Source organism: Gymnoscopelus microlampas (genome assembly GCF_963454915.1).
Source record: "Gymnoscopelus microlampas genome assembly, chromosome: 12".
Classification (NCBI taxonomy): Eukaryota; Metazoa; Chordata; class Actinopteri; order Myctophiformes; family Myctophidae; genus Gymnoscopelus; species Gymnoscopelus microlampas.
In genome coordinates, this window is record NC_139949.1 from 48,309,509 (window position 1) to 48,331,412 (window position 21,904).

Sequence of the window (21,904 nt, forward strand, 5' to 3'; positions counted from 1 at the left end):
TGGCATATTCCGAAATCACATACTAACATACTAGTATGTTAGTATGTGATTTTGTACGGGGCTGGACATCAATTAGTGCAGGGGTCTTCAACAGGGGGTCCGGGACCCCTAGGGGGTCCTCAGAGCTACTATAGTGGGTTCGCCAAATCTTTGTGTGATAGGATTTAGTTTTTTTTACAATAACCACTTGAACCATAGAATTCCTTTTCTGAGGAGAACATTAGCCGAAAATAGCAGATCTACAAGCTCTCAACCCCTCGCTAGAGGCTATAGGTGTAGAGGGAAAAAGGAGCAGACTAAGTTAAAAAAAAGTTTAATCTGAAACACAATTTTATCCAATATAGAGTAGGAGGTCCCTGCTTGAATGAAGCCTCGTGGAAATGTCTGACCATTTATGGGTTATGCAGTAAGTAAGTTATCACAAAAGTAAACTATCTTGCATTAGGACAAGTCTAATATTTGATTATTTCTGATACTATGTGTCAGTATCCTGGTATCCGTTAGCCTGATTATCAGACTGGAAGCTACAGAAGCAGTCCAACCACAACAAATTAGGGCACTCGATTTCTTTACAAAAACTTTATTCACATCTTTAAATTGAATGGGGTCGACACTCATGGAGTTTCAATGTCCTTACCGAGTTCCACTCAATTCAAAGCAAAACCTTACAAATGTACATTACAAAAATGTGCAATACTTCAAATTCAATACATGTTCATGCTGTAACTAGATAACACTCAAACAGTTGACAGGAGGTTCTTAGACTGCCTTATTTTCATGAAGGCAGTCCAGTTCCTTTAGTGATGTGAAGATCCTTATTCTCTGCAAAACCCTCACAAATCCTTACAAGGACTGACAATATTATTAAACGTATTAAACAATATGTATGAGAAAAGGCCAGTAATGGTATCCAAAGGTCTCACTGGACACATTGCCAAGGTGAAAACCACTACCAGGATCTGTCTCTTGACATGCAATTGCCGATCATAAATCTGCTGCAAATAGGCAAAAGGAAAATGGTACAAATTGCATGGCAATTTTATTTAATATTTTGTTTTCCAGAGGAGCCGCAAAGCTTGGTTCCAGCAACCACAACGGGCGCTCCCATGCTGCCCGGGGCAGCAGTGTGTGCGTCTTAATTTATTCTCTGAAAATATCCAATCAACAAGCTCACAGCGCGCTGCGTCTGCAGCGCGCTGTGAGCTTGTAGATCTGATATTTTATTCGCAACCAACACTGGCATACAACAGAGTAAACAAACAAAAACTGGGCTTCAGGGTGTGAAAGAGGAGAGGTTGAGAGGAGACAGCCTCCTCAATGGTGTGGTGTTGTTGTTGTTGTTGTTGTTGTCAGGGTGTGAAAGCGGAGAGGTTGAGAGGAGACAGCCTCCTCACAGGTGTGTTGTTGGACAGCGGCGCAAACAGCTCAGCCGACGGCGTCTCCACCTGATCTCTGACCTGAGAGATCTGCCTGAGCAGAGCCTTGCCCTCCTCTCGAGCCTGCACAGAAAAAACACAAAGAGAGACATCAAAATGTGACATTCAGAATCACTTCCACGATACAAAACTAGGCACACAAGAGAGCTAAATACCGTTCTCTGCAACTCATGGTGCTTGTCACATTTAAAAACAACGGGCACATTAAAAAGAGGAAAGCCATTTAAAAAACATTAAAAAGTAGAAAGAGAGCAGACAGCATTGGTAAAAAAAAAAAGTTTTTTAAAGGAAGTGCTGATGCATTCTGTAACTGCCATAATGGGTTGTAATTGTCTCCGCCAGGCCGAAAGGCATGGCGAGAGAGTATGTTTTATTTGTTATATTTTTCAATTGTAATATATATTTTTGCCCTGAACTTGGGTTTACCATTTATTTGTTGCACCGGAAGGTCTAATTGTCTTGATCAAGCCGGAACGCTTTATAAGGTGTGGTTTCATGCAGATTCACAAGCGTGTTACACTGATACACTTCCGCTCACTAAGGAGCGTATTTTTTGAACGTGTGCGGGACGGAATAAGGTACTTGTCTTTGCTTTATAAATGTGTACATTCCTGTACGTTCCTATCATGTGTCTTCTTTATGTTGATTTGATGTATTTTGTTCCGGTTGTGCGTTGCTGTTGTCGACCATGGATTCTCAGTCATTCCCTTTGGTTTATGTGCAGTCAGCGAGGTGTGTTTGTGTTTCAGTCATGTTGTTTATACTTTAATGTTCCATTATTTATGTGTGTGTATTGTTTATGCTTTGTTTTGTACAGTTTTACGTTGTTGGATTGTTTGCCAGTAAGAGTGCAATAAATCTACCAGTATGAAGAACAACCTGTGTCGTTTATGGGACAAAAGGCAGTGATACATTCAAAGTGCAATATAGATACAGTACTATTCAAAAGTGCTATTCATCTCTCAAGATGTTGGTTTTGGGGGCAGTACAGTGTATGGCGAGCGTTCAGGGTTCTGATGGTTTGGGGGAAGAAACTGCAGGTGCCCTAGGCCCTTGAAGCTCCTACCAGATGGCAGGAGTTTAAAGAGATGGTGGGAAGGGTGAGAGCAGTCAGCTCATGGCCTTCCTGACACATCGGTCTGAGTATAATTATGTCAGATATGGAGGGAGAGGGACACCTGTGATCTTCTCTGCTGCTCTCACTATCCTCTCAGAGAGGATAGCAACCACAAAACACCATTTAACAGCACCAGTATTTAAGTATGTAGTAACAGATCGAAGAGTAAAATAGATGCTGCAGATGACATCTGTATGGAGCGTTGTTCTCACCAACGGTGGGAAAAAAAGATTCATTTCAGTGAACGAACGATTTCGTTCACGGCAATGATTCGTTCAAATGATTTAGTTCACGTTCAGTAACGCTATTTTCTAGCGTTCAAAATTTACTTGAGTAAAAGTACAAAAGTATTGGCATCAAAATATACTTAGTACCAAAGTACCAAAAGTACTCGCGATGTGTCGCATTGTGGGCTTGCAGATCTGCTATTTTCAAATAGCCTACGTATAAAATAGGGCTAAAGTGGTTAATGTATGTTTTATAATGTGTGTAAAACACCATCGCAGGAGTGGGTTTTTTTTACGTCGCACGTGAACGTAACAGTTTCAGAAAGTGAACGAGCTTGTTCACGTTCGAAAATTCGAAATGAACTAGTTCTTTTGAGCGAATCGATCGTGAACGACACATCACTAGTACTCACATCGTTGTAGTCGCAGCAGCGCTGGGCGCAGAAGGAGGCCTCATCGTACATCTTGTTCTTGAAGTAGTACTGACCCAGGTAACGCAGGGCGGTGCTCACCTCCGCGTGCTCCAACTGCTCCTGGAGAAACACCATCACCACCACAACAACATTATTCAAACCTGGTTCAGCTGCACACTGGAGATAGCCGCTGCACCTAAAATAGCACGATCTACAACAGTGGTGCTCAACCAGTGGTCCCTGGGGAGGTTCCAGGTGGTCCCCCAGCTAAAAGATGGGAGAGTTGGTAACCAAATGGACCCTTATAGATCTTTAACTCCTGTGAGTTAAAGATCTTAGTTACACTCTCAAGAGTTAAATTAAGACCTGGAACTGTGTCATTTTTAGATTTGAGCTAAAAATCAACATTTTACACTTTGGCTGTTCAAAAATAGCAGATCTACAAGCTCATAGCGCGGCACCAAGTGCCGCGCTACGAGCTTGTATATCTGCTATTTTTGAAAAATCGTGAAAATGTGTGCAAATATTTGAATATATATTCTTTTAAAGTGAACATTTTTAACTCAAATCTTTGCTTCTGGGGGTCCCTGGAACAAAATATTTTGATGGGGGTCCGCGGCCAAATACATATCATTTTGGGGGTCCTTGACATGAAAAAGATTGAGCACCACTGCTATAGAAACATCCGTTTTCAGAAAACTGTTCAGATTTAGGAGTCAGACATGTAGAATCGGCTTCAGGTCTCAATGGGTTAAGTCTACACAATTAGAGAATGTAGAAGGATTGTTATTCTGGTCAACGTTTGCCTGTAAATCTCTCCTATTGGTACCAAGTTGGTACCAATAGGAGAGATTACAGTGTGGTACTACCAACATCGATACAGCATGGAGGGAATTGTGGACAAAATCCTATCCCACCATAACAAAATGTTCTAAGTCTTGGGTCTGAGAGTCTAAATCCCATCAAACGGTGGATGCGCGGCTCAAATGCCCAATAAATAATGGACCTTGATTTGAAAAAAAAAGGTTGAAATCCACTGATCTACTGTACAAGTTCACAACGTGTCGCAGCACAATGAGCTTGTAGATCCTCTATTTCATGTGTGCGACACCAATTATAACACCAAGTATAAATGTGGATTTTTGCATGGAACTTGACTCCACATGTAAACTAAAGGACAGACTTATGTATTTCTTTACCCCACAAGAGAAGATGTCCTTGATGTATATGATGTAACACTGGGCGGCATCGTCCGCCTCGTCCCGCTGCTCGTGGAGTCTGTAAAACAGCACTGGAGATGTTACCAAACACACACAAGACCCATCTGAAGCTTTGATCTGATACATGAATATAACCAGTGGAGCAGTGGTGGAAAAAGTAAACAATTCCTTTACTTGAGTAAAAGTACCAATACTGCAATGTAGAAGTGCTCCATTACAAGTAAAAGTCTGGAATTCAAAATGTACTTGAGTAAAAGTGCAGAAGTATTGGCATCAAAATGTACTTAAAGTACCAAAAGTAAAAGTACTAAAATATTTGAAAATAGCAGATCTACAAGCTCACAACGCGTCGCGATGCGACGCGTTGTGCGCTTGTACATCGGCTATTTTCAAATAGCCTATGTATAAAATAAGGCTAAAGTGAATAATGTATGTTTTATAAAGTAACTAGTAACTAAAGTTTTCAAATAATTGTAGTGGAGTAAAAGTACAATATTTACCTCTGAGATGTGGTGGAGTAGAAGTAAAAGTATTGGAAATTGGAAATACTCAAGTAAAGTACTAATACCTCAAAATTGTACTTAAGTACAGTACTTATGTAAGTAAATGTACTTAGTTACTTTACACCACTGCAGTGGAGTTATTATTTACAGTGACTCTGCTTGGAACTTACTTTGCCAGTTTGAGCAGAGCCATCTTCTCCACGTCTCCCACAGAGTAGGCCCTCCAGTAACACTGAGACCAAAAGAAGACAGCATACATACAGTATCTCAGACCAAACAAACACATGAAAACATGATATAGCAATCATGTTGCTATATACATACAAACAAGTACACAAAGAGGTGTTCCCGGCTTGAAAGGTATAATAACTATAGGTGTTCCCGGTCTAAAATGTATAATAGCGTATAGGTGTTTCAGGTCTAAATGGGTTAACCCATTGAGACCTGAAGCCGATTCTACATGTCTCCTAAATCTCAACAGTTTTCTGAAAAATCAGTGGTGCTCAATCTTTTTCATGTCAAGGATCCCCAAAATTATATGTATTTGGCCGCGGACCCCATCAAAATATTTTGTTCCAGGGACCCCCCCAGAAGCAAAGATTTGAGTTCGCTTTAATAAAATATATATACAAAGATTTGCACACATTTTCACGATTTTTTCAAAAATAGCAGATCTACAAGCTCATAGCGCGGCACTCGGTGCCGCGCTATGAGCTTGTATATCTGCTATTTTTGAATAGCCCAAAGTGTAAAATAATGCGTTTTTAGCTCAAATCTAAAAATGACACAGTTCCAGGTCTCAATGGGTTAAGCCCCTTTTTATACTTAATTGTACGACTGTTTCACAGGAAAATAGCCAATGTTCAAGCTCACAACGAGTTGCCATGTGACGTGTCGTGAGCTTGTAGATCTGACTAATCTTGCTATTTTTACATTTTCTTTTGAAAATGTTCACCTATTATTATGACATGGCCAAAATTGGGACGCCAGGTTTAAAAGTGGTGAAACCGTGAAAAACAGTTGAAAGTTTCAACCTGCAGATGGCAGTGTAACCCTTAGTGTTGTGACTTCCACTCTAAATGATTGGATCATGAAGACGGTAAAATGCTGCTGCTAACCTTCTTGGCTTCCGGTGGTTGGCTCAGTTTCTCGTAGCTCTCGCCCAGGGCGACCAGCATACGAGAGTCATTGGGCCTGAAGAGACACATGGCAGAGGGTCACAACCAACAACCGACAAGTACCAAAAGTAAAAGTCACAACCAACAACCGACACGTAAAGTGAAACGTAAAAAAAACACAAGGTATAGCACTGTGGTTGTCAAACTGTTTTAATGTCAAGGACCCCCATTTTGGTATGCATTATTACTCCACAAACCCTCCATAACTGACAGTGTACAAATGGAACCAAATGTTTGTACACGGTTACAGTTACAGACCTGTAAGGGTCCATTTGGTTCCATTTGTACACTGTCAGAGTTACAAACCTGTAAGGTCCATGTGTACACTATTAACACATTCACTGTCTACCAGGGGCTTTCTAATGCTGGCAGGTAGCTTATGCCAGCATTTTTAAGCATTCCGACTAATTTTTCAAGAACCACAGAATATTTATCTCCAGTATGATCGATCAGCTGATGGTTGCTAATCACGGAGAAAATCACTGTGCTTCCGTGAAGAAGAAAAAAAGGTCATCGTGACCTCCAGTTCTCTTGTTATACGCAGTTGAAAATAGCATGTTACGGCAAAAATACATAGTTAAAAAAAAAAGTACACAGGAGCTGAGATACAGGATTTTAAAGCAATAAATTAACCAGGTTAACCGTGAATGGAGCAGTAAATCATCGGATCACGTTATCTTGGGTTCTGGACGTTTCTTTTTTTTTTTAAATCACGGACATATCCGTGAATGGCGGTGAACGGGTGGATTTTAAATCACGGATATGTCCGTCAATGGCAGTGAATGTGTTAAGAGTTACAGCCCTGTAAGGGTCCATTTGTGCACTGTCGAGAGTTACAGACCTGCAAGGGGCCATATGGTTTCTAAAATATCAATAACTTAGCACCAATGGTAACATCCCGTTGGAATCCTTGGGGGTCCCCGAACCCCACTTTGAGAACCATGTGGTTTAGCATAGCACCGTCCTAAGACATCTTTCTTGCATTTTTCCATTGACAATATTCACCTGGGGGAGACACAATGGCCTAAAAACGGGTAGAGTATTGATTCTATTATATGGGTCATCCTCAGCATGCTGATAAACAACCAACTGTACTGTCAATGGTAAAGACATACCTGAGCTGGTGGGCTTTCCGGTAGTAGTATAGACAGTAGAAAGGCATTTTGAGGATCTCGTACGTCTGACCAAGTCCGTACCAGGCACGGTAGTCTCGCTTGTTTACTTCAATGGCATGTCTAGTGAGGAGAGAGAGGGGGGGGAATAAATATACAAATCGTTATTCGTTAGCTAAACTCCTTGTGGAGGAGGCTGTTGGGACCCCCCCAGTCGTCACTGAGGGGGTTCATGGGGGTCCCCCAGCTAAATTAGTTAACCCGTTAAAACCGGGAAAGCATCTGTGTAATTTTAGATCTTAACAACTTTAACCATATAATATACTTTGGCTATTCAAAAATAGCAGATATACAAGCTCATAGAGCGTCACTTCGTGCCACGCTATGAGCATGTAGATCTGCAATTTTTTGAGTTTGAACATTTTTAACTCAAATCTTTGCTTCTGGCGAGGTCCCTGGAACAAAATGTTTTTTATGAGTCCAGCAGTTAGACCTTATCTAACCTGTAGGCCTGGATGGCTGCAGACGTGTTCTTCATCTCCATGTATTCGTGTCCCATGAGGGTCCATGCTCCCAGGCAGCGAGGGTTCAGTTTGAGGGCTCTCTGGAAGTACAGCGCTGCCTTCTCATGCTGCGACCGCAAGCTGTAGTAGTTACCTATGGACAAATACACAGAGTCAGACACGCACACACAACATATCAGCACATTGTGAAGTTTACTATGCTCATCTAATGAACAAATCATTCTGGCGTTGATCCATTGCATTTATTTTATTTTTACTACATTTTAGAGTAGCCAATTTAATCGTTATGCCAATTAACCCTCCCCAAAAATGTCTGTGTTGCCACTGCTATTGTACCCTACTACTATTCAAGGTTCAAGATGTCTTTGCTACATCTCATATACGAGTACACAAGAGCTACATTATTTGGGTTTGGCTCCTCCACATTGCAGCAGCCATATAACAGCAATAACAAAAGTGTCAATCCTACTCCTACCATTTAACCCATTAATACCTGGAACTGTGTAATTTTTAGATTTGAGCTAAAAAGCATTATTTTACACTTTAGGCTATCCAAAAATAGCAGATATACAAGCTCATAGCGCGGCACCAAGTGCCGCACTATGAGCTTGTAGATCTGCTATTTTTGAAAAATCGTGAAAATGTGTGCAAATCTTTGAAATATATATATTTTTAAAGCGAACATTTTTAACTCAAATCTTTGTTTCTGGGGGTCCCTGGAACAAAATATTTTGATGGGGGTCCACGGGCAAATACATATAATTTTGGGGGTCCTTGACATGAAAAAGATTGAGCACCACTGATATAGAAACAAACGTTTTTCAGAAAACTGTTCAGATTTAGGAGACATGTAGAATCGGCTTCAGGTCTCAATGGGTTAAAGGAGAGATCCGGACCCAAATACATATATATTGTCTGCCTATAATCATTCACCAACATACCTGATGCAGTTGACTTTTTTCATAGAAGCCCCTGTGCTCTATTCTGCAGACCCCTTCCACGGCTAGAATGGAACCTAGAGCATAAATCTAATTTGGCTATTTTCGTCGCTCCAAACTTTCACGAATCCTCTCTATGTAGCGTCCTGGCACTCACACATGCACTGTTTGTCACTTATGAGCTGCCGTTCGTACAGAACGGCTCTGATGCGCGAATTCGCGAGATTCTCGCGTCCCGTGAGATTTCACGCGTAGCGCTCCCCCTCCCCTCATAAGTGACAAACAGTGCATGTGTGAGTGCCAGGACGCTACATAGAGGATTTGTGAAAAAAAAAAAAAAGTTTGGAGCGACGAAAATAGCCTAATTAGATTTATGCTCTAGGCTCCATTCTAGCTGTGGAAAGGGTCTGCAGAATGGAGCACAGGGGCTTCTATGAAAAAAGTCAACTGAATCAGGTATGTTGGTGAATGATTATAGGCAGACACAATATATATGTATTTGGGTCCGGATCTCTCCTTTAACACCTTCCGCTGACACACGCTGTCCAAGCCCGTAGGCATCCCTAGCGCAGCGACAAAGATCACGACCAAGATCACTTTCCCCGCCTGTCTTCCCTCCACCAAACCCAGCCAGTTGTGGTGGTATATACTAAAGTTAGACGCTCAGCCAAACTGGATGCACCACAGGATGCACTGACTGTACATTGAATGTCTTACCTATGACACAGCAAGTCTCCACTCTGTACTTGTCTATTTCCACCAGGTTGTGAGCCAGATAGCTAAGCTCTGGCCTCATGCTCTGTGGAAGTACAGAAGACACAGTCAGGTATACAAATAGAGAATATCAAGGTCCATTATTTAAATTCTGCATTACGAGCCACGGAACCACCATTTGATGAGATTTAGACTCTCAGACCCAAGACTTAGAATATTTTGTTATCGTTGGATAAGATTTTGTCAACAATTCCATCCATGCTGTATTGATGTTGGTACCATAGGAGAGATAACAGGCAAACGTTAATCAAAATAACAATTCTTTAATTAAGTAATGCAGATGTTTAACAATAATTTAGCTCTTGAGAGTGTCAAATGAAACCAAATGGACACGTAAGGGTCCATTTGGTTTCATTTGACGCTCTCAAGAGTTAAAGATCTATAAGGGTCCAATAGGTTACCAACTCTCCGTCATTTAGCTGGGGACCACCTGGAATCCTCTCAAGGCTTTCTTCATTTCTACAAGCTCTCAGCTTGTAGATCGACGATTTTTGCTATATTTAAATGTACAAAATAGGGCTTAAAGCTGCAGTCCATAACCATAATCACCATTTTGGTGAATCAAACATTATTTTGATCAATCACAGTGGTCCTAGTTGGTCTCCATGCTCTTCTACTTAAGACATTTAAATCACGTGGACAGCTAGGACACCTACTGTTTGACAAGAGGTATTGCATGACATTCAATTTCATGGTGAAATGTATCCTCTGCCCAAAGGCGTTCTCTTATTTCTGCTTGTGATGTGCAGGTTCAAATTCCAGGTAGGACGTGCAAGATAAGTTGTGGATTTCAGCTATTAGGTAGTTAACATCGTGCTAATCATCTATGATATCATCTATTGTTATTAGTGCTGTTTCGGGCTGCAGCGGTGAATCGAACTTAGGATTCAAATTCAAAAATGGCAAAAGTAGCAGATCTACAAGCCCAAAACGCGTCGCTTCGCGCCGTGAATCTGCTACTTTTGTGTGACGCTGTAGTATGATCAAGTAGGGCATTCATTTACACAAAGAAAAACACAAAAAGTTAAAATATGGAGATAAGAGGTTTCTACCCGACAGCAACAAAATCATATAATAATATATAAATGTAAAAATCACACCCAGTGTGAAGAGAGTGGTGCCTTTGAAAGTGTAACTGGTTGCATCCTTGTGTTGCAATCAGCAACAATATGTTGTCACGTGACACGTAATCTCTCAAGAACAGATTCTGCACTGCGTGAGAGAATCTGTCCTGAAGCTTCGTCCTAACGTGTACACATTGTGTGGGAGTGGGCGTGCCTTCAGATCAGGAAGCAGGCCACGCTTTACCCAATCAAATGTAGTGGGCGGGATTCACGTGTCCGTCGATCTTTCCCTCCTGGAAACTACCGGAAACTAATTTAACAATAGCGTCCACGGAGCAGACAAAACCACGGAAAGATATTCACATTTGAACTTACTCTTTCATCATAGAAACAAGTGGGCTTATAACCAAAACGATCCATGTTCTCTGGGAGAAGTGGTGTTAGTGTTCCGTGTAGAAATATTGTTAGTGGGAATGAAATCATAGTCGCACCACCCGGAAGTGGAGCGCTGAAGGCAGACTTAAACCCCGTTTCCGTGCGCACGGGTCCCATATTAGCATTGGCCCAGAGTCAACTGAGGAGGGACGAACAGAAGTCGCTGTTTTTCCTTTTTCAGTTGAATCTGGGTTCCGAGATTGCGTGACACGTGACAACATATTGTCACGTGTCACGTGAAGCTTGACCAATCAGCCGTGCTCAAACATACGGACGGACATACGGACGGACATACGGACACAGTCAAATGTAGGAGTGGTTGGCACCACTCAAAAAAGAAAAACATATCTTTTTAAAGCGCTTCTCGATTATTCAATTAATCTAAAAAAAGTAACCGATAGAGAGGACAATGGATCATTGAGAGACTCACTTTGACGTAGAGCAGGTTGGAGAATGTGTCCATGTTCTCGATGCGATATGGATCCTGCTCCCGCAGCTCATTGAACAGAGCCAGAGCTTGATCGATATCTGGAATTAAAAAAAGAACATGAAACAAAAATGAGACAAGAGCATCATTATTGATCCGGGGGGGATTGGGCAGTGGGCAAGAGGACAGAAATACAATAAAAAATGATAAAAGAATCACCATTATTATCACCATTATCATTAATAGCTTCTATTGCCTGAAGTGAGATCTTAGATCTTACCAAATCCAATATTTGTTCTGTTCTTTTGTGATAAATACCAGTGGAAGACAAACCGAGGCCATTAAACAATTACTATGCAGCTCCTAACTCCTTTACTTTGACAAAAGGGTGCTCCGATCAGGGTGTTTGGGACAGATACAGTATACCAATTATTTTCTACAAGCTCGACCAATACTGTTACCGTCAAATCAAACAATTGCTAAGTGACACGTTTTGAATGTGGTCTTTTAACCCTTTCAATCCGGGAACGCATCTGTGTCATTTTAGATGTCTTCGGCTATTCAAAAATAGCAGATATGCAAGCTCATAGTGCGGCACCGAGTGCCGCGCTATGAGCTTGCAGATCTGCTATTTTTGAAAAATCGTGAAAATCTTTGAATATATATTTTTAAAGCAAACATTTGGAACTCAAACCTTTGCTTCTGGGGGTCCCTGGAACAAAATATTTGACAAAAGTTCGCTTTAAAAATATATACTATATTCAAAGATTTGCACACATTTTCAAGATAAAAAAAAATAGCAGATCTACAAGTTTGCTATTTTTGAATAGCCAAAGAAATCTAAAAATGACACTGATTCTTTCCCGGTCTTAACGGGTTAATATCAAATAAGACATCAATAAAACATCAGATTTTGCGATCGGGGTAATTTGATGGATCACCGATCGATTGATTTGCTGCAAAAAAAAAGTGGCCAGGGTTTATATGGCCAACAATCAATCTGATCAAACCTCTAACACTTTGACACACAGACCTCTGATGTTGTGGTAGGCCACTGCTATCTGGGAGATGATATAAGTGCTCTTGGAGAAGCCGGCCTCGATGAGACTCTGGTACTTCTGCAGGGCCTCTTTGATCATCTGCAGCTCCGTGTACATGTGAGCCATGAAGAAGTCTCTGATCCAGCAGTCTGGCAGAGACAGAGACTTCAGCTGGGGGAAGGAGGACAACGGTAAGGACGGGGCAGAAGGATTTTCATTAACAGGGTTCCCACACATTTTAAAAGGTTCTATGACATTTATTTTCACTTTTTTAATGTGTTTTATGTTTTTTGGGGGGGTTTTATGACCTCAATTATACCCAAAAAAACTGAACTTTGAACATTCAGTGGATTTTCTGTGGTCTGGGGTTTTCTGAATAATTAGGCTGTAAAGTAATCTGAGATTGGCCCTTGGATAGTGAAGTCACAGGCCATTAATCATAAATTGATCTTCAGGATCTGCTCCTTTTGCTATTTTTGACTTTGAATCCTGAAAAGTAACAGTTTTGGACATATGAGGTTTCCACTCGACAGAGACGATATTCAAACATTTTCCAAAACATTTGATCAATTCCAAATCTTTTCCATGCCTGGAAAACACATTTTCTATTTTTCTTTTCCCAGGAAAACACCTCACAGCGCGTCATCTGAGTTCCCAGAAGTTTTCGCCAGCTCTCGCATACAAACGGGAGGGGCTTCTGGGCCAAAACCCCTGTATTTGTGGGCGGGATGTAACTTACGCTCAGAATCTGAGCGGACACGCCTCTTACCGGTCTGAGAGCTGTGCAACTCGTCTAAACAGTCCGACGAGAGGCAAACAGCAGTACACAACAATGGCGGCCGCAATTTCTCAAGGAGAAATTGCTTCCCGTCGCTCCTATTTACATGCAACACCCACTGCATGTGGATCCCGTACTGAGGAATGTCTGTCTGAATGTCGCACTGACAAACCAGACCAATACATTCTAAAGTACTCTGATGATACAGTTTTGATTTCCCTTTTGGATAGTTCCAGTGATCGTGGACTGCACCAACACAGAGTAAATAAGGTGGTGGAGTGGAGCGATAACAACGCTCTTATCATTAACACAAAAAAGACAGAGGAGATTGTTTTTGGTGCCCCACTAGAGATACACAGATCCCCCATTACTATTCTTAGTGAACAGATCAACCAGGTATGTTCGTATACATACCTAGGAGTAGTAATTGACCACCTTCTGTCATGGAAAGAACAGATTGAATCAGTGGGTAAGAAGACAAAGCAAAGAGTCTATTTCCTTCGCCGTCTGAGATCTTTTGGTGCTAGTAGACAGATTCTTCTTTTGTTTTTCACTTCTGTTATAATGAGTGTTCTTCAGTACTGTAGTACCACCTGGTATGGATGTCTGTCTGTAGCCTTAAAGTCACAACTGCTGCAGCAACTGAACATTTGTTCAAAGATTGTTGGACAACCACTTCAGAGGCTCTATACAACTACGTATAATGACAGTATGATAAGGTTGGCAAGGAATATCACTTCAAACACTAGCCATGCTTTGTATGGAGAATATAGGTTGCTGCCTTCAGGAAGGAGATACAGTGTTCCTACATACAATAAGGTCAAACTGAAGAGGTCCTTTGTCCATCAGACGACACTGAGGCTTAATCAGGAGTTATAGGCCAAGGGTAGGCTGAGAGGTGGACATTGCTCTTGTCTTTGTATGTCTTTATGTATGTATTTTGTATTGTGTTTTGTTTTTCTTGTGTCATGTCAAATGTGTGTACTGTTTATTGTTGCATACATGGCTGCTGGGTCGCAAGACAAATTTCAGTGTGAACTGACAATAAAGTATTATCGTATCGTATCCCGCCCCCTTTTCCCCATTGGCCCCTGCTGTCCAGGCTCTAAGCCGAAGTATCCCAGACTACACAGCGCCAGGCATTGTGAGCTTGTAGTTCTGCTATTTCTGTTCCGCATTAGCATTGCTATGTACAGTACTCCCTAACGTACTAGTATACAAGCAAAAAAAAAAGATGGGGGGTCCGCAGCCAAATACATTGGGAGGTCCTTGGTAAGAAAATGTTTGAGAACCACTGCCCTAGTAGACAGGGGGGGGGGTGGCCAATTCCTTGTAGAATTCACTGTGTTTAATGACAAGAGGCTTTATTTAAAAAAAGGCCCATCACAGAATGGTGGCACCATGCCATGACAGCACTGACAGGGAACATAATTGCCTCTTCCTCCCCAACAGAACTAAGAAAGTGCACACATCTCGTACGGTGGCAGGGTATGGACTCTTTTTAGACTGGTACAAAAAAATAATTTGCACAGTTTGGGTGATTTACTTTAGAATGAAGGCAGTCTCCTCAAAGATGTGGGGCTAGGGCCGTCACAATTATGACATTTAGCTTAGCGATTAATTGTCACTCAAATAATTGCGATTAACCATTTAATTGTGTTTCTGTTATTGAACATTGGAAAATTATGAAAATAATGAATATTAGGCTTCGTAAACAAAAGTGCACAGGGACAAAAAACAGATATAATTAATCATTTTGGTACTTTAAAAAAAATAATTAAATAGCTGATCTACAAGCGTAAAACGCTGACACGTTTTGAGCTTGTAGATCAGCTACTTCCACTTTTTTATTTTGTATGTTTGAAAATATATGAACATTTTAAACATGGAAATGATTGACGATTATCTCAAATAACTGCGATTATGTAATAATTGTGACAGGCCTGTGGGACTTTATTTCCACAACGGAGTGCTTTTAAAGGGTAGTATACACACACACACCTATCTGTATGTGGTATACACACACAAGTGTATTTATTTACCGTTTCTATGTTGGTGACCAGGTTGCAGAGTTCCAGCCAGGCTCCCCAGTGCAGAGGCAAGGCGTGCGCCGCCTCAACAAACACCTCCACCGCCTCCTTAAGCAAATCCAGCTTCCGTAGCACCACCCCATACCTGTGTGTAGTGCACACACACACACACACACACACACACACACACACACACACACACACACACACACACACACACACACACACACACACACACACACACACACACACACACACACACACACACACACACACACACACACACACACACACACACACACACACACACACACACACAGGTCAGAGACAGGCAGTCTCTCACCACTCCTGAGACAATATTTGACCTTGGTAGAATGCTTAGATTTCTAAGCACACTCATACTGTACATTCAAGTCAACCACTAAAGAGTATTACTACTATTACTCTGTCTGAACACCTATTACACACGACAACACTTTCTCTCTCAAGGCCCTTGGCTTTCATTTGAAAACCACTTCTCAAAAAAGGAAATAAACTACACATTTACGAGCAGAAACATTCATAGCCTTGACATTAGCATTCTGTATCCCTGGACGGTGCTTTTGAAGAAGTGGTTTTCCTTCTCAACATTAACGATTCAAGATTCAAACATTTACCAACAGTTACATAAAAATATTGTATTTTTTTAAAGATTGATTTTGGTTCCTCACACATTTGTGCAGCAATAATCAACAGTAACAAAGAAAAAAAAAGACAAAGAAAGAAAAAGAATAATAAAATGAGAATAGCAGCAATCGTACGATATGTCAAGACTGTCAAAGATGTCAACGTTTATACACTGGTCCTGGCACACACTGAGGTGCAATAAGTTGCGTGTGCATGTTCCTATTTCTAAAACATGTTATGTTCCAGTAGTGTGCATGCTGTGTAGCCTGGGATCCAGCCTGCTTCGCTACGTTCGGCGGACACTTTTTTCTCTCTTCGCTTATCAGTCTGGAATGCCCCCGATTGACTCGTCTTGCAGAACTACACTGGAACTACATATGTTACGTTAGGCCACGTCGTTGCTGATTGGATGTTGTTCAAACGAATGACGAATCAAAACGATCACACCGTTTTTTTTGTCCCGCCCCGCACCACAGACCAATCAGAAGCCACGGTAGGTTTCGAACCTTGGCTGCTGTGTCCCGCCTCCTGGAGATAGGAGGCATTCCAGACTGAGAAGCGGAGAGAGAAAAAAAGTCCGCCGAACGCAGCGAAGCAGGCTGGATCCCAGGCTACATGCTGTGTGTGTATTTTTAACTCAAATGTTTGCTTCTGGGGGTCCCTGGAACAACATATGTTGATGGGTAAAACCCATCATACCCAAAATGATATGTATTTGGCCGCCGACCCCCATCTCAAAATATGTTGCGCACATTTTCAAGATTACAAAATAAATTGCAGATCTACAAGCTCACAGCGTGAGCTTGTAGATCTCCTATTTTTGAATAAGTATAAAATAATGGTTAAAGCTAAAAATGTAAAATGACACAGATACGTTCCCAGATTGAATGGGTTAACTTGGAAATACAGTAGATGTGCACGCTCAAAAATTGGAACAAACACTGAAATGATGTGACATGCTGTGGGAACGTGAAGAGGATTCTTACAGGTAGAGGGTGAAGCCATCCAGCTCTCCAGCACTGTGCTTCTTGCTCAGTTCCACCCTCAGCTCACGCAGAGCTTCGTTGCGGACCTGACCTTTCTCCAGAGGACCTTGGGGGGAGGAAGGAGAAGACCCAGAGGAGTGAGGAGGTTTTGTCGACTAAAACTATGACGAAAAATGTTGGTGGACTACCTTTTTCACTGACGAAAACTAGATAAAAACAAAATAAAAACTAAGTTATGATGACTAAGACTAAATATAATTTTGTCAACACATAAAAACTAGACCAAAATGTTAGTGAGGGACTAGTGGAGAAGAGATCCAGTAGAACTAAAAGACAAGTCATTTTATGTTTGGTTGCGCTAGGGTGTTGTGCTCTGAAAATAGCCTATCTACGAGCTCACAACGCGTCGCAGTTGTGAGCTCGTAGATCAGCTATTTTCAGCATGCAACCAAGTGTAAAATCAGCCATTACAACGCCATCAAGCCTCTTCAAAATACATTTGTCGACTAAATCAACTGGAGATTTAGTCGACTATAATCTTATGATACTTAGTCGACTAAAACTAGACAAAAACTAGAACATTTCAGGTGACTAAAATATGACTATAACTAAATGGAATGTTATTCAAAAGACTATGACTAAAACTAAATCAAAATTTGCTGTCAAAATCAACATTGTGAGGAGGACCAGGTTCAGGTAAAGCGATATAATTTTCCCAACTTATGTCTGTTGTATTATTATCTTTTAAGACAAGATTAATTTTGGGGCTTTTTATGCCTTTATTTATAGGACAGTAGGCTGACAGGAATTGGGGAGAGAGATGGGGAGTGACACGCAGCAAAGGCCGTCGGGATCGGGACTCGAACCCACGACGCACTGACAGGCTACAATGAGCCTCGGTGCCCAGACCGCTACGGCAACGGTCCGGGCCTCTGTTGTATTATTTGCCCTTTCCCACTTAGTTATTATATTAGGCATTACTGATGATTATGGGACCAGATGGGACTCTACTACAGACTACAGACCATTATTGACACAGAGAGATGGTTCTCACCTAGACTGTCTACCGTCTCATCATCCTTCTTCTTCTCTCCAGACTGAAGACAAAAGAAGATGTGGAGATACACAAGATAAGGATTACATACAGATACAGTATGAAGCAAATACAACACAAAAAGGTAGATGGGGCATGAATGATGGAAGGATGTAATACTGGAAAGAACTGAAACAACGGCTGATCTTTGTGACAGCTACATTTACATTACATTTACATTACATACATTAAAAAAATAGTTTTCTGAAGGTGTAGTTAATATTTATTCCTTCCTAAATTACACAGTGAAATTCTCAGAATAGTTTTTTTTTAGAGTTTAAAAACTTATTCTCGTCCCGGCATAGGTGGGAATTCTCAAAAACAGCAGATCTACAAGCTTACGACGCATCGCGCCATCGCAACACGTTGTGAACTTGTAGATCTGATTTACACTGGCAACACCATCATACAACAAAGAATAAAATAGGGCTTACGTTATTTATTTTTTTATACTTCAGAGTTTAAGAAACACTCCAGGATTTTGCTGAGCATTAAAATAGATAAAAAGAAAGGCAAGCATCCAGGTGTCTCACCAGATAGCGAGAATACATGTAGAGGAAGTAGGCTTTCTGACTGCGACAGCCTCGCAGGAAGTAGGCAGCGCGGTCGTACTCTTTCAGGTCAAAGTACGACTTGGCCAAACCCAGAGCATCCAGGTCCAGAGCATCATCCTGGACACACAGGAACAGAGAGAGAGAGGAGGAAACATAAAGGTAAAGGGCAGAAACAGATCAGCCATACATGGATTAAAGCTAAATAAAATCTCACGACATGACCATGGTCAAGTCCTATTATAAGATCTCATGAGAGCTTGTACTAGATCGGCTATTTTCGCTGTGCAACATGCTTCCATAGAAGAGGCGCTGGCTTCTATGGAATCCAAATGACTGAAATCAGTGGTGGAGACAGAGAACTTTAATGTCTCGTGCCATGCCTCAGCATACCAGTTCATCATGCAAAAGTTCATTTATTTATGTTTTTATCTGCATGGCTTAGTGACAGCAGGGGGCAGTATGGCAACAGGATGGGTGGAATAAATCAATTTAATGGAGATTTGGGTATTTAAGCTGTATTTAAGTGTGACTGATTAGCCAAACTGTTAGACAGACCCTGATGAAGACCTTCTAGGTCGATACGCATTGGTCATAATTTGTTGCCTGTCAAAATAACTCCTATATATATATTTTTCATCAAAGACGGAATGCCTTGGAATTCTTTTCAAGTCTGCAGTCCACACCATTTGGGAGTTAAGCAGTAAGAATACATATAATATTAGGGGGTCCTTGACATGAAAAGGTTGGAGCACCACTGATATAGCAACCAAACAACAAAAATGATATGTATTCGACCGCCGACCCCCATCAAAATATGTTGTTCCAGGGACCCCCACAGAAGCAAAGATTTGAGTTAAAATGTTGTTTAAAGATTTGGACACATTTTCAAGATTTTTCAAAATATATATATATTTAATATATTTAATAATATTTTTAAAATAGGCTAAGTATAAAATATGGTTAACTAAAATCTAAAATGACACAGATGCATTCTTGTATTAAATGGGTGAAACAAAAGTCTCCTTAACGATATCATGAAACTGAGAAAAAAAGCACACAATAAATGTCCCTTTCACATAGTTTTTATTATTATATATTATATAAAAAGGACATTTATTGTGCGTGGTCTTATACAAACCTCAGTGAAGGGGGGTGGCGGGGGCAAGTCATCCTTGGAAAGAGGTTCCAACGCAAACGCCAATTCTGAAGCCCTAAACAGGAAGTAGGAAAAATGTATATTGTTGATGATGAAGCTACATTTTGAGCCAAAGAACGTTCAGTTAAATCACTAAACCACTTAAGTGTTGAGTATTAGGTTTAAAATCCTGTTAAGTGCAATATTTGACGTTGGACAATGAACGAGTAATCTGAGAAATCAAATGTGGGGGAAAAAAGAGCAGACCAAGTACAGAGTGAAAGGTCAAGTTTACCAAGTACGGCATTGAGGGTTTAAGTGGTTAAATGTATGAAAATACACCTTCACTTGAATTCAACACATTAATGGAACAGATACCAAGGACCTATTTTAAATGTAATTGTGCTGTTTTCCTTTCCTTTTTTTTTGCCTAATAAAATATTCAATCAATCAATCAATCAATCAATCAATCAATCAATCAATCAATCAATCAATCAATCATGTGTATGACAGTGATGACAGTGCTGTCAAACAAGTCTATGAAATCTATGAAATGTATGAAAAACTTGAATCTGCAACACAATTGTATACAATATGTAGTGTGGGAGGGGGGGTCCCTGTTTCATGTATAAGGGGTCCTTGACCTGAAAAACGCCCCTGCCATAAACAATAAAAACACAGTAATGGACAGCTCAGCCTGTGTGCATGTTGGACCAGGGACTATAATGTCTCAGAAGAACTGTGTTGTTGAGTTGTTTACATGTTGCTCTTGACTAAATGATATACTATTTGTTAGCCCTGAAACATGACTGTCATACAAGCGTCATGTGAACCATGGCTAACTATTTGTATATGTTAGGACTAATATAGCCTTAGATCAAGACTATCGTAGATGTATTGTATCGATTTTGACATTTTTATATCTACGAGTCTTAGCAAAACCCCCCCACTGCACCCTGGACTTTCACCAGCAAAGCCCGTATTTCTCCGAACAAGTACAAATGCAAAATATAAGGTGCTTACCCGCTTTCCCCAAATGTTAACTAGCCGTCCGGAATATTTGTGCAATGTATTAGTTGATATTTGTCAATGAAGAAGTGTTTTAATCCCGTCTGTGGCCGAACGCCATTCCCCCCCTCGTTTACTTCCTGTTTACATTGAGTGTAATTCCAGCTTTCACCGGATGCGCCCCGTAACTACCACCCATAGGGAACTGTAAAGAATCGGCCACAGACGGGATTAAAACACTTCTTTATTGAAAAATGTCAACTAATACATTTCACAAAGAGTGCACTGCGAAAGTTAACAACTGTGGCAACCGGTAACTGCCATTGACACCGACTTTCCCCCTCAGGATAAATAGGTCTCTTTACATCTCCATCCTCATCTAAAGTTAGTGACCTCTTCGACTGTAAACAATCTCTAGGGTTTTAGGTCTAGAGCTTGAAAGTATTGCTCCTATTGTCAATGATACACAAACGCCTTTAAGATTTGACATGATAACACTCCGAACTGCTTCTAATGGACAGTATTCAGAATATAATTCAGTTTATAATACAGATTCCAGGTGTTCAGGTAACGTTAGCTAGCAGACAGTCCTGTGTGTGTTAACATAACAGAGACATTATGGTGATGTAATGTGTACATGTTAATGTTGTTATAGTTCTTACCATTTGACGCTGTGCACCAGACCTCTCTCTTTACACAGAGAAGTCACTGAAATTAAATCCTTCTTGATTTGTTTCAAATCCCCAAACTCACTGCAGAGAGCCGCCATTTTTCACATCTCAACAAGGACGCGTCCTATTGGCTGCAGCTCAGGGAGTATTCGAGCGGTTGGTTGGTTCGAGGTTGTGGCCTAACGGAAGTGGACGTTGCGACTGTCCCTCCAGGCAATGGGATGTAGACTTTACCATAATAAGGCGCGTTATAAGGCAGAGTGGTTCTCACAGTGGTGGAAAAAGTACTACGTTTTTACTTAAATAAAAGTAGCAATACTGTAATGTAGAAATACTCTAGAAAAAGTCGAGAATTCGAAATGTACTTCAGTAAAAGCCATAGCAGGCCAGGGAGCCCTGTACCACTGCTCTTAGATAATAACAGCAGCGACCGTCCCGCCAGGCGATGGGACGTACAGACTGACTCTAGTATAAAGAGTGTATTTCCAAAGGTGTTAAGTGCGCTGGCTTAGCTCAGTGGTTACTTCATTCAAATCTAACTTACCAAGTTTCTGAATACCATCTCCTGCCTCCAT

General features: G+C 41.0%; 1 protein-coding gene across 1 annotated transcript; it reads right to left on the reverse strand.

Moving 5' to 3' along the window:
* Nucleotides 1-585: 585 nt before the first annotated feature.
* cdc23 (CDC23 (cell division cycle 23, yeast, homolog)) lies at nt 586-21,461 on the reverse strand. The gene is made up of 16 exons (XM_084073910.1): nt 21,321-21,461; nt 19,654-19,726; nt 18,495-18,632; nt 17,923-17,965; nt 16,869-16,974; nt 15,229-15,361; nt 12,402-12,579; nt 11,372-11,469; nt 9,386-9,467; nt 7,710-7,863; nt 7,210-7,329; nt 6,035-6,110; nt 5,087-5,148; nt 4,393-4,471; nt 3,194-3,313; nt 586-1,499 (listed from the first exon to the last, which is right to left on the reverse strand). The coding sequence occupies exons 1-16, from the start codon at nt 21,425-21,427 to the stop codon at nt 1,350-1,352; spliced, it is 1,719 nt and encodes a 572-aa protein (XP_083930036.1). The 5' UTR covers nt 21,428-21,461; the 3' UTR covers nt 586-1,349.
* Nucleotides 21,462-21,904: the final 443 nt, after the last annotated feature.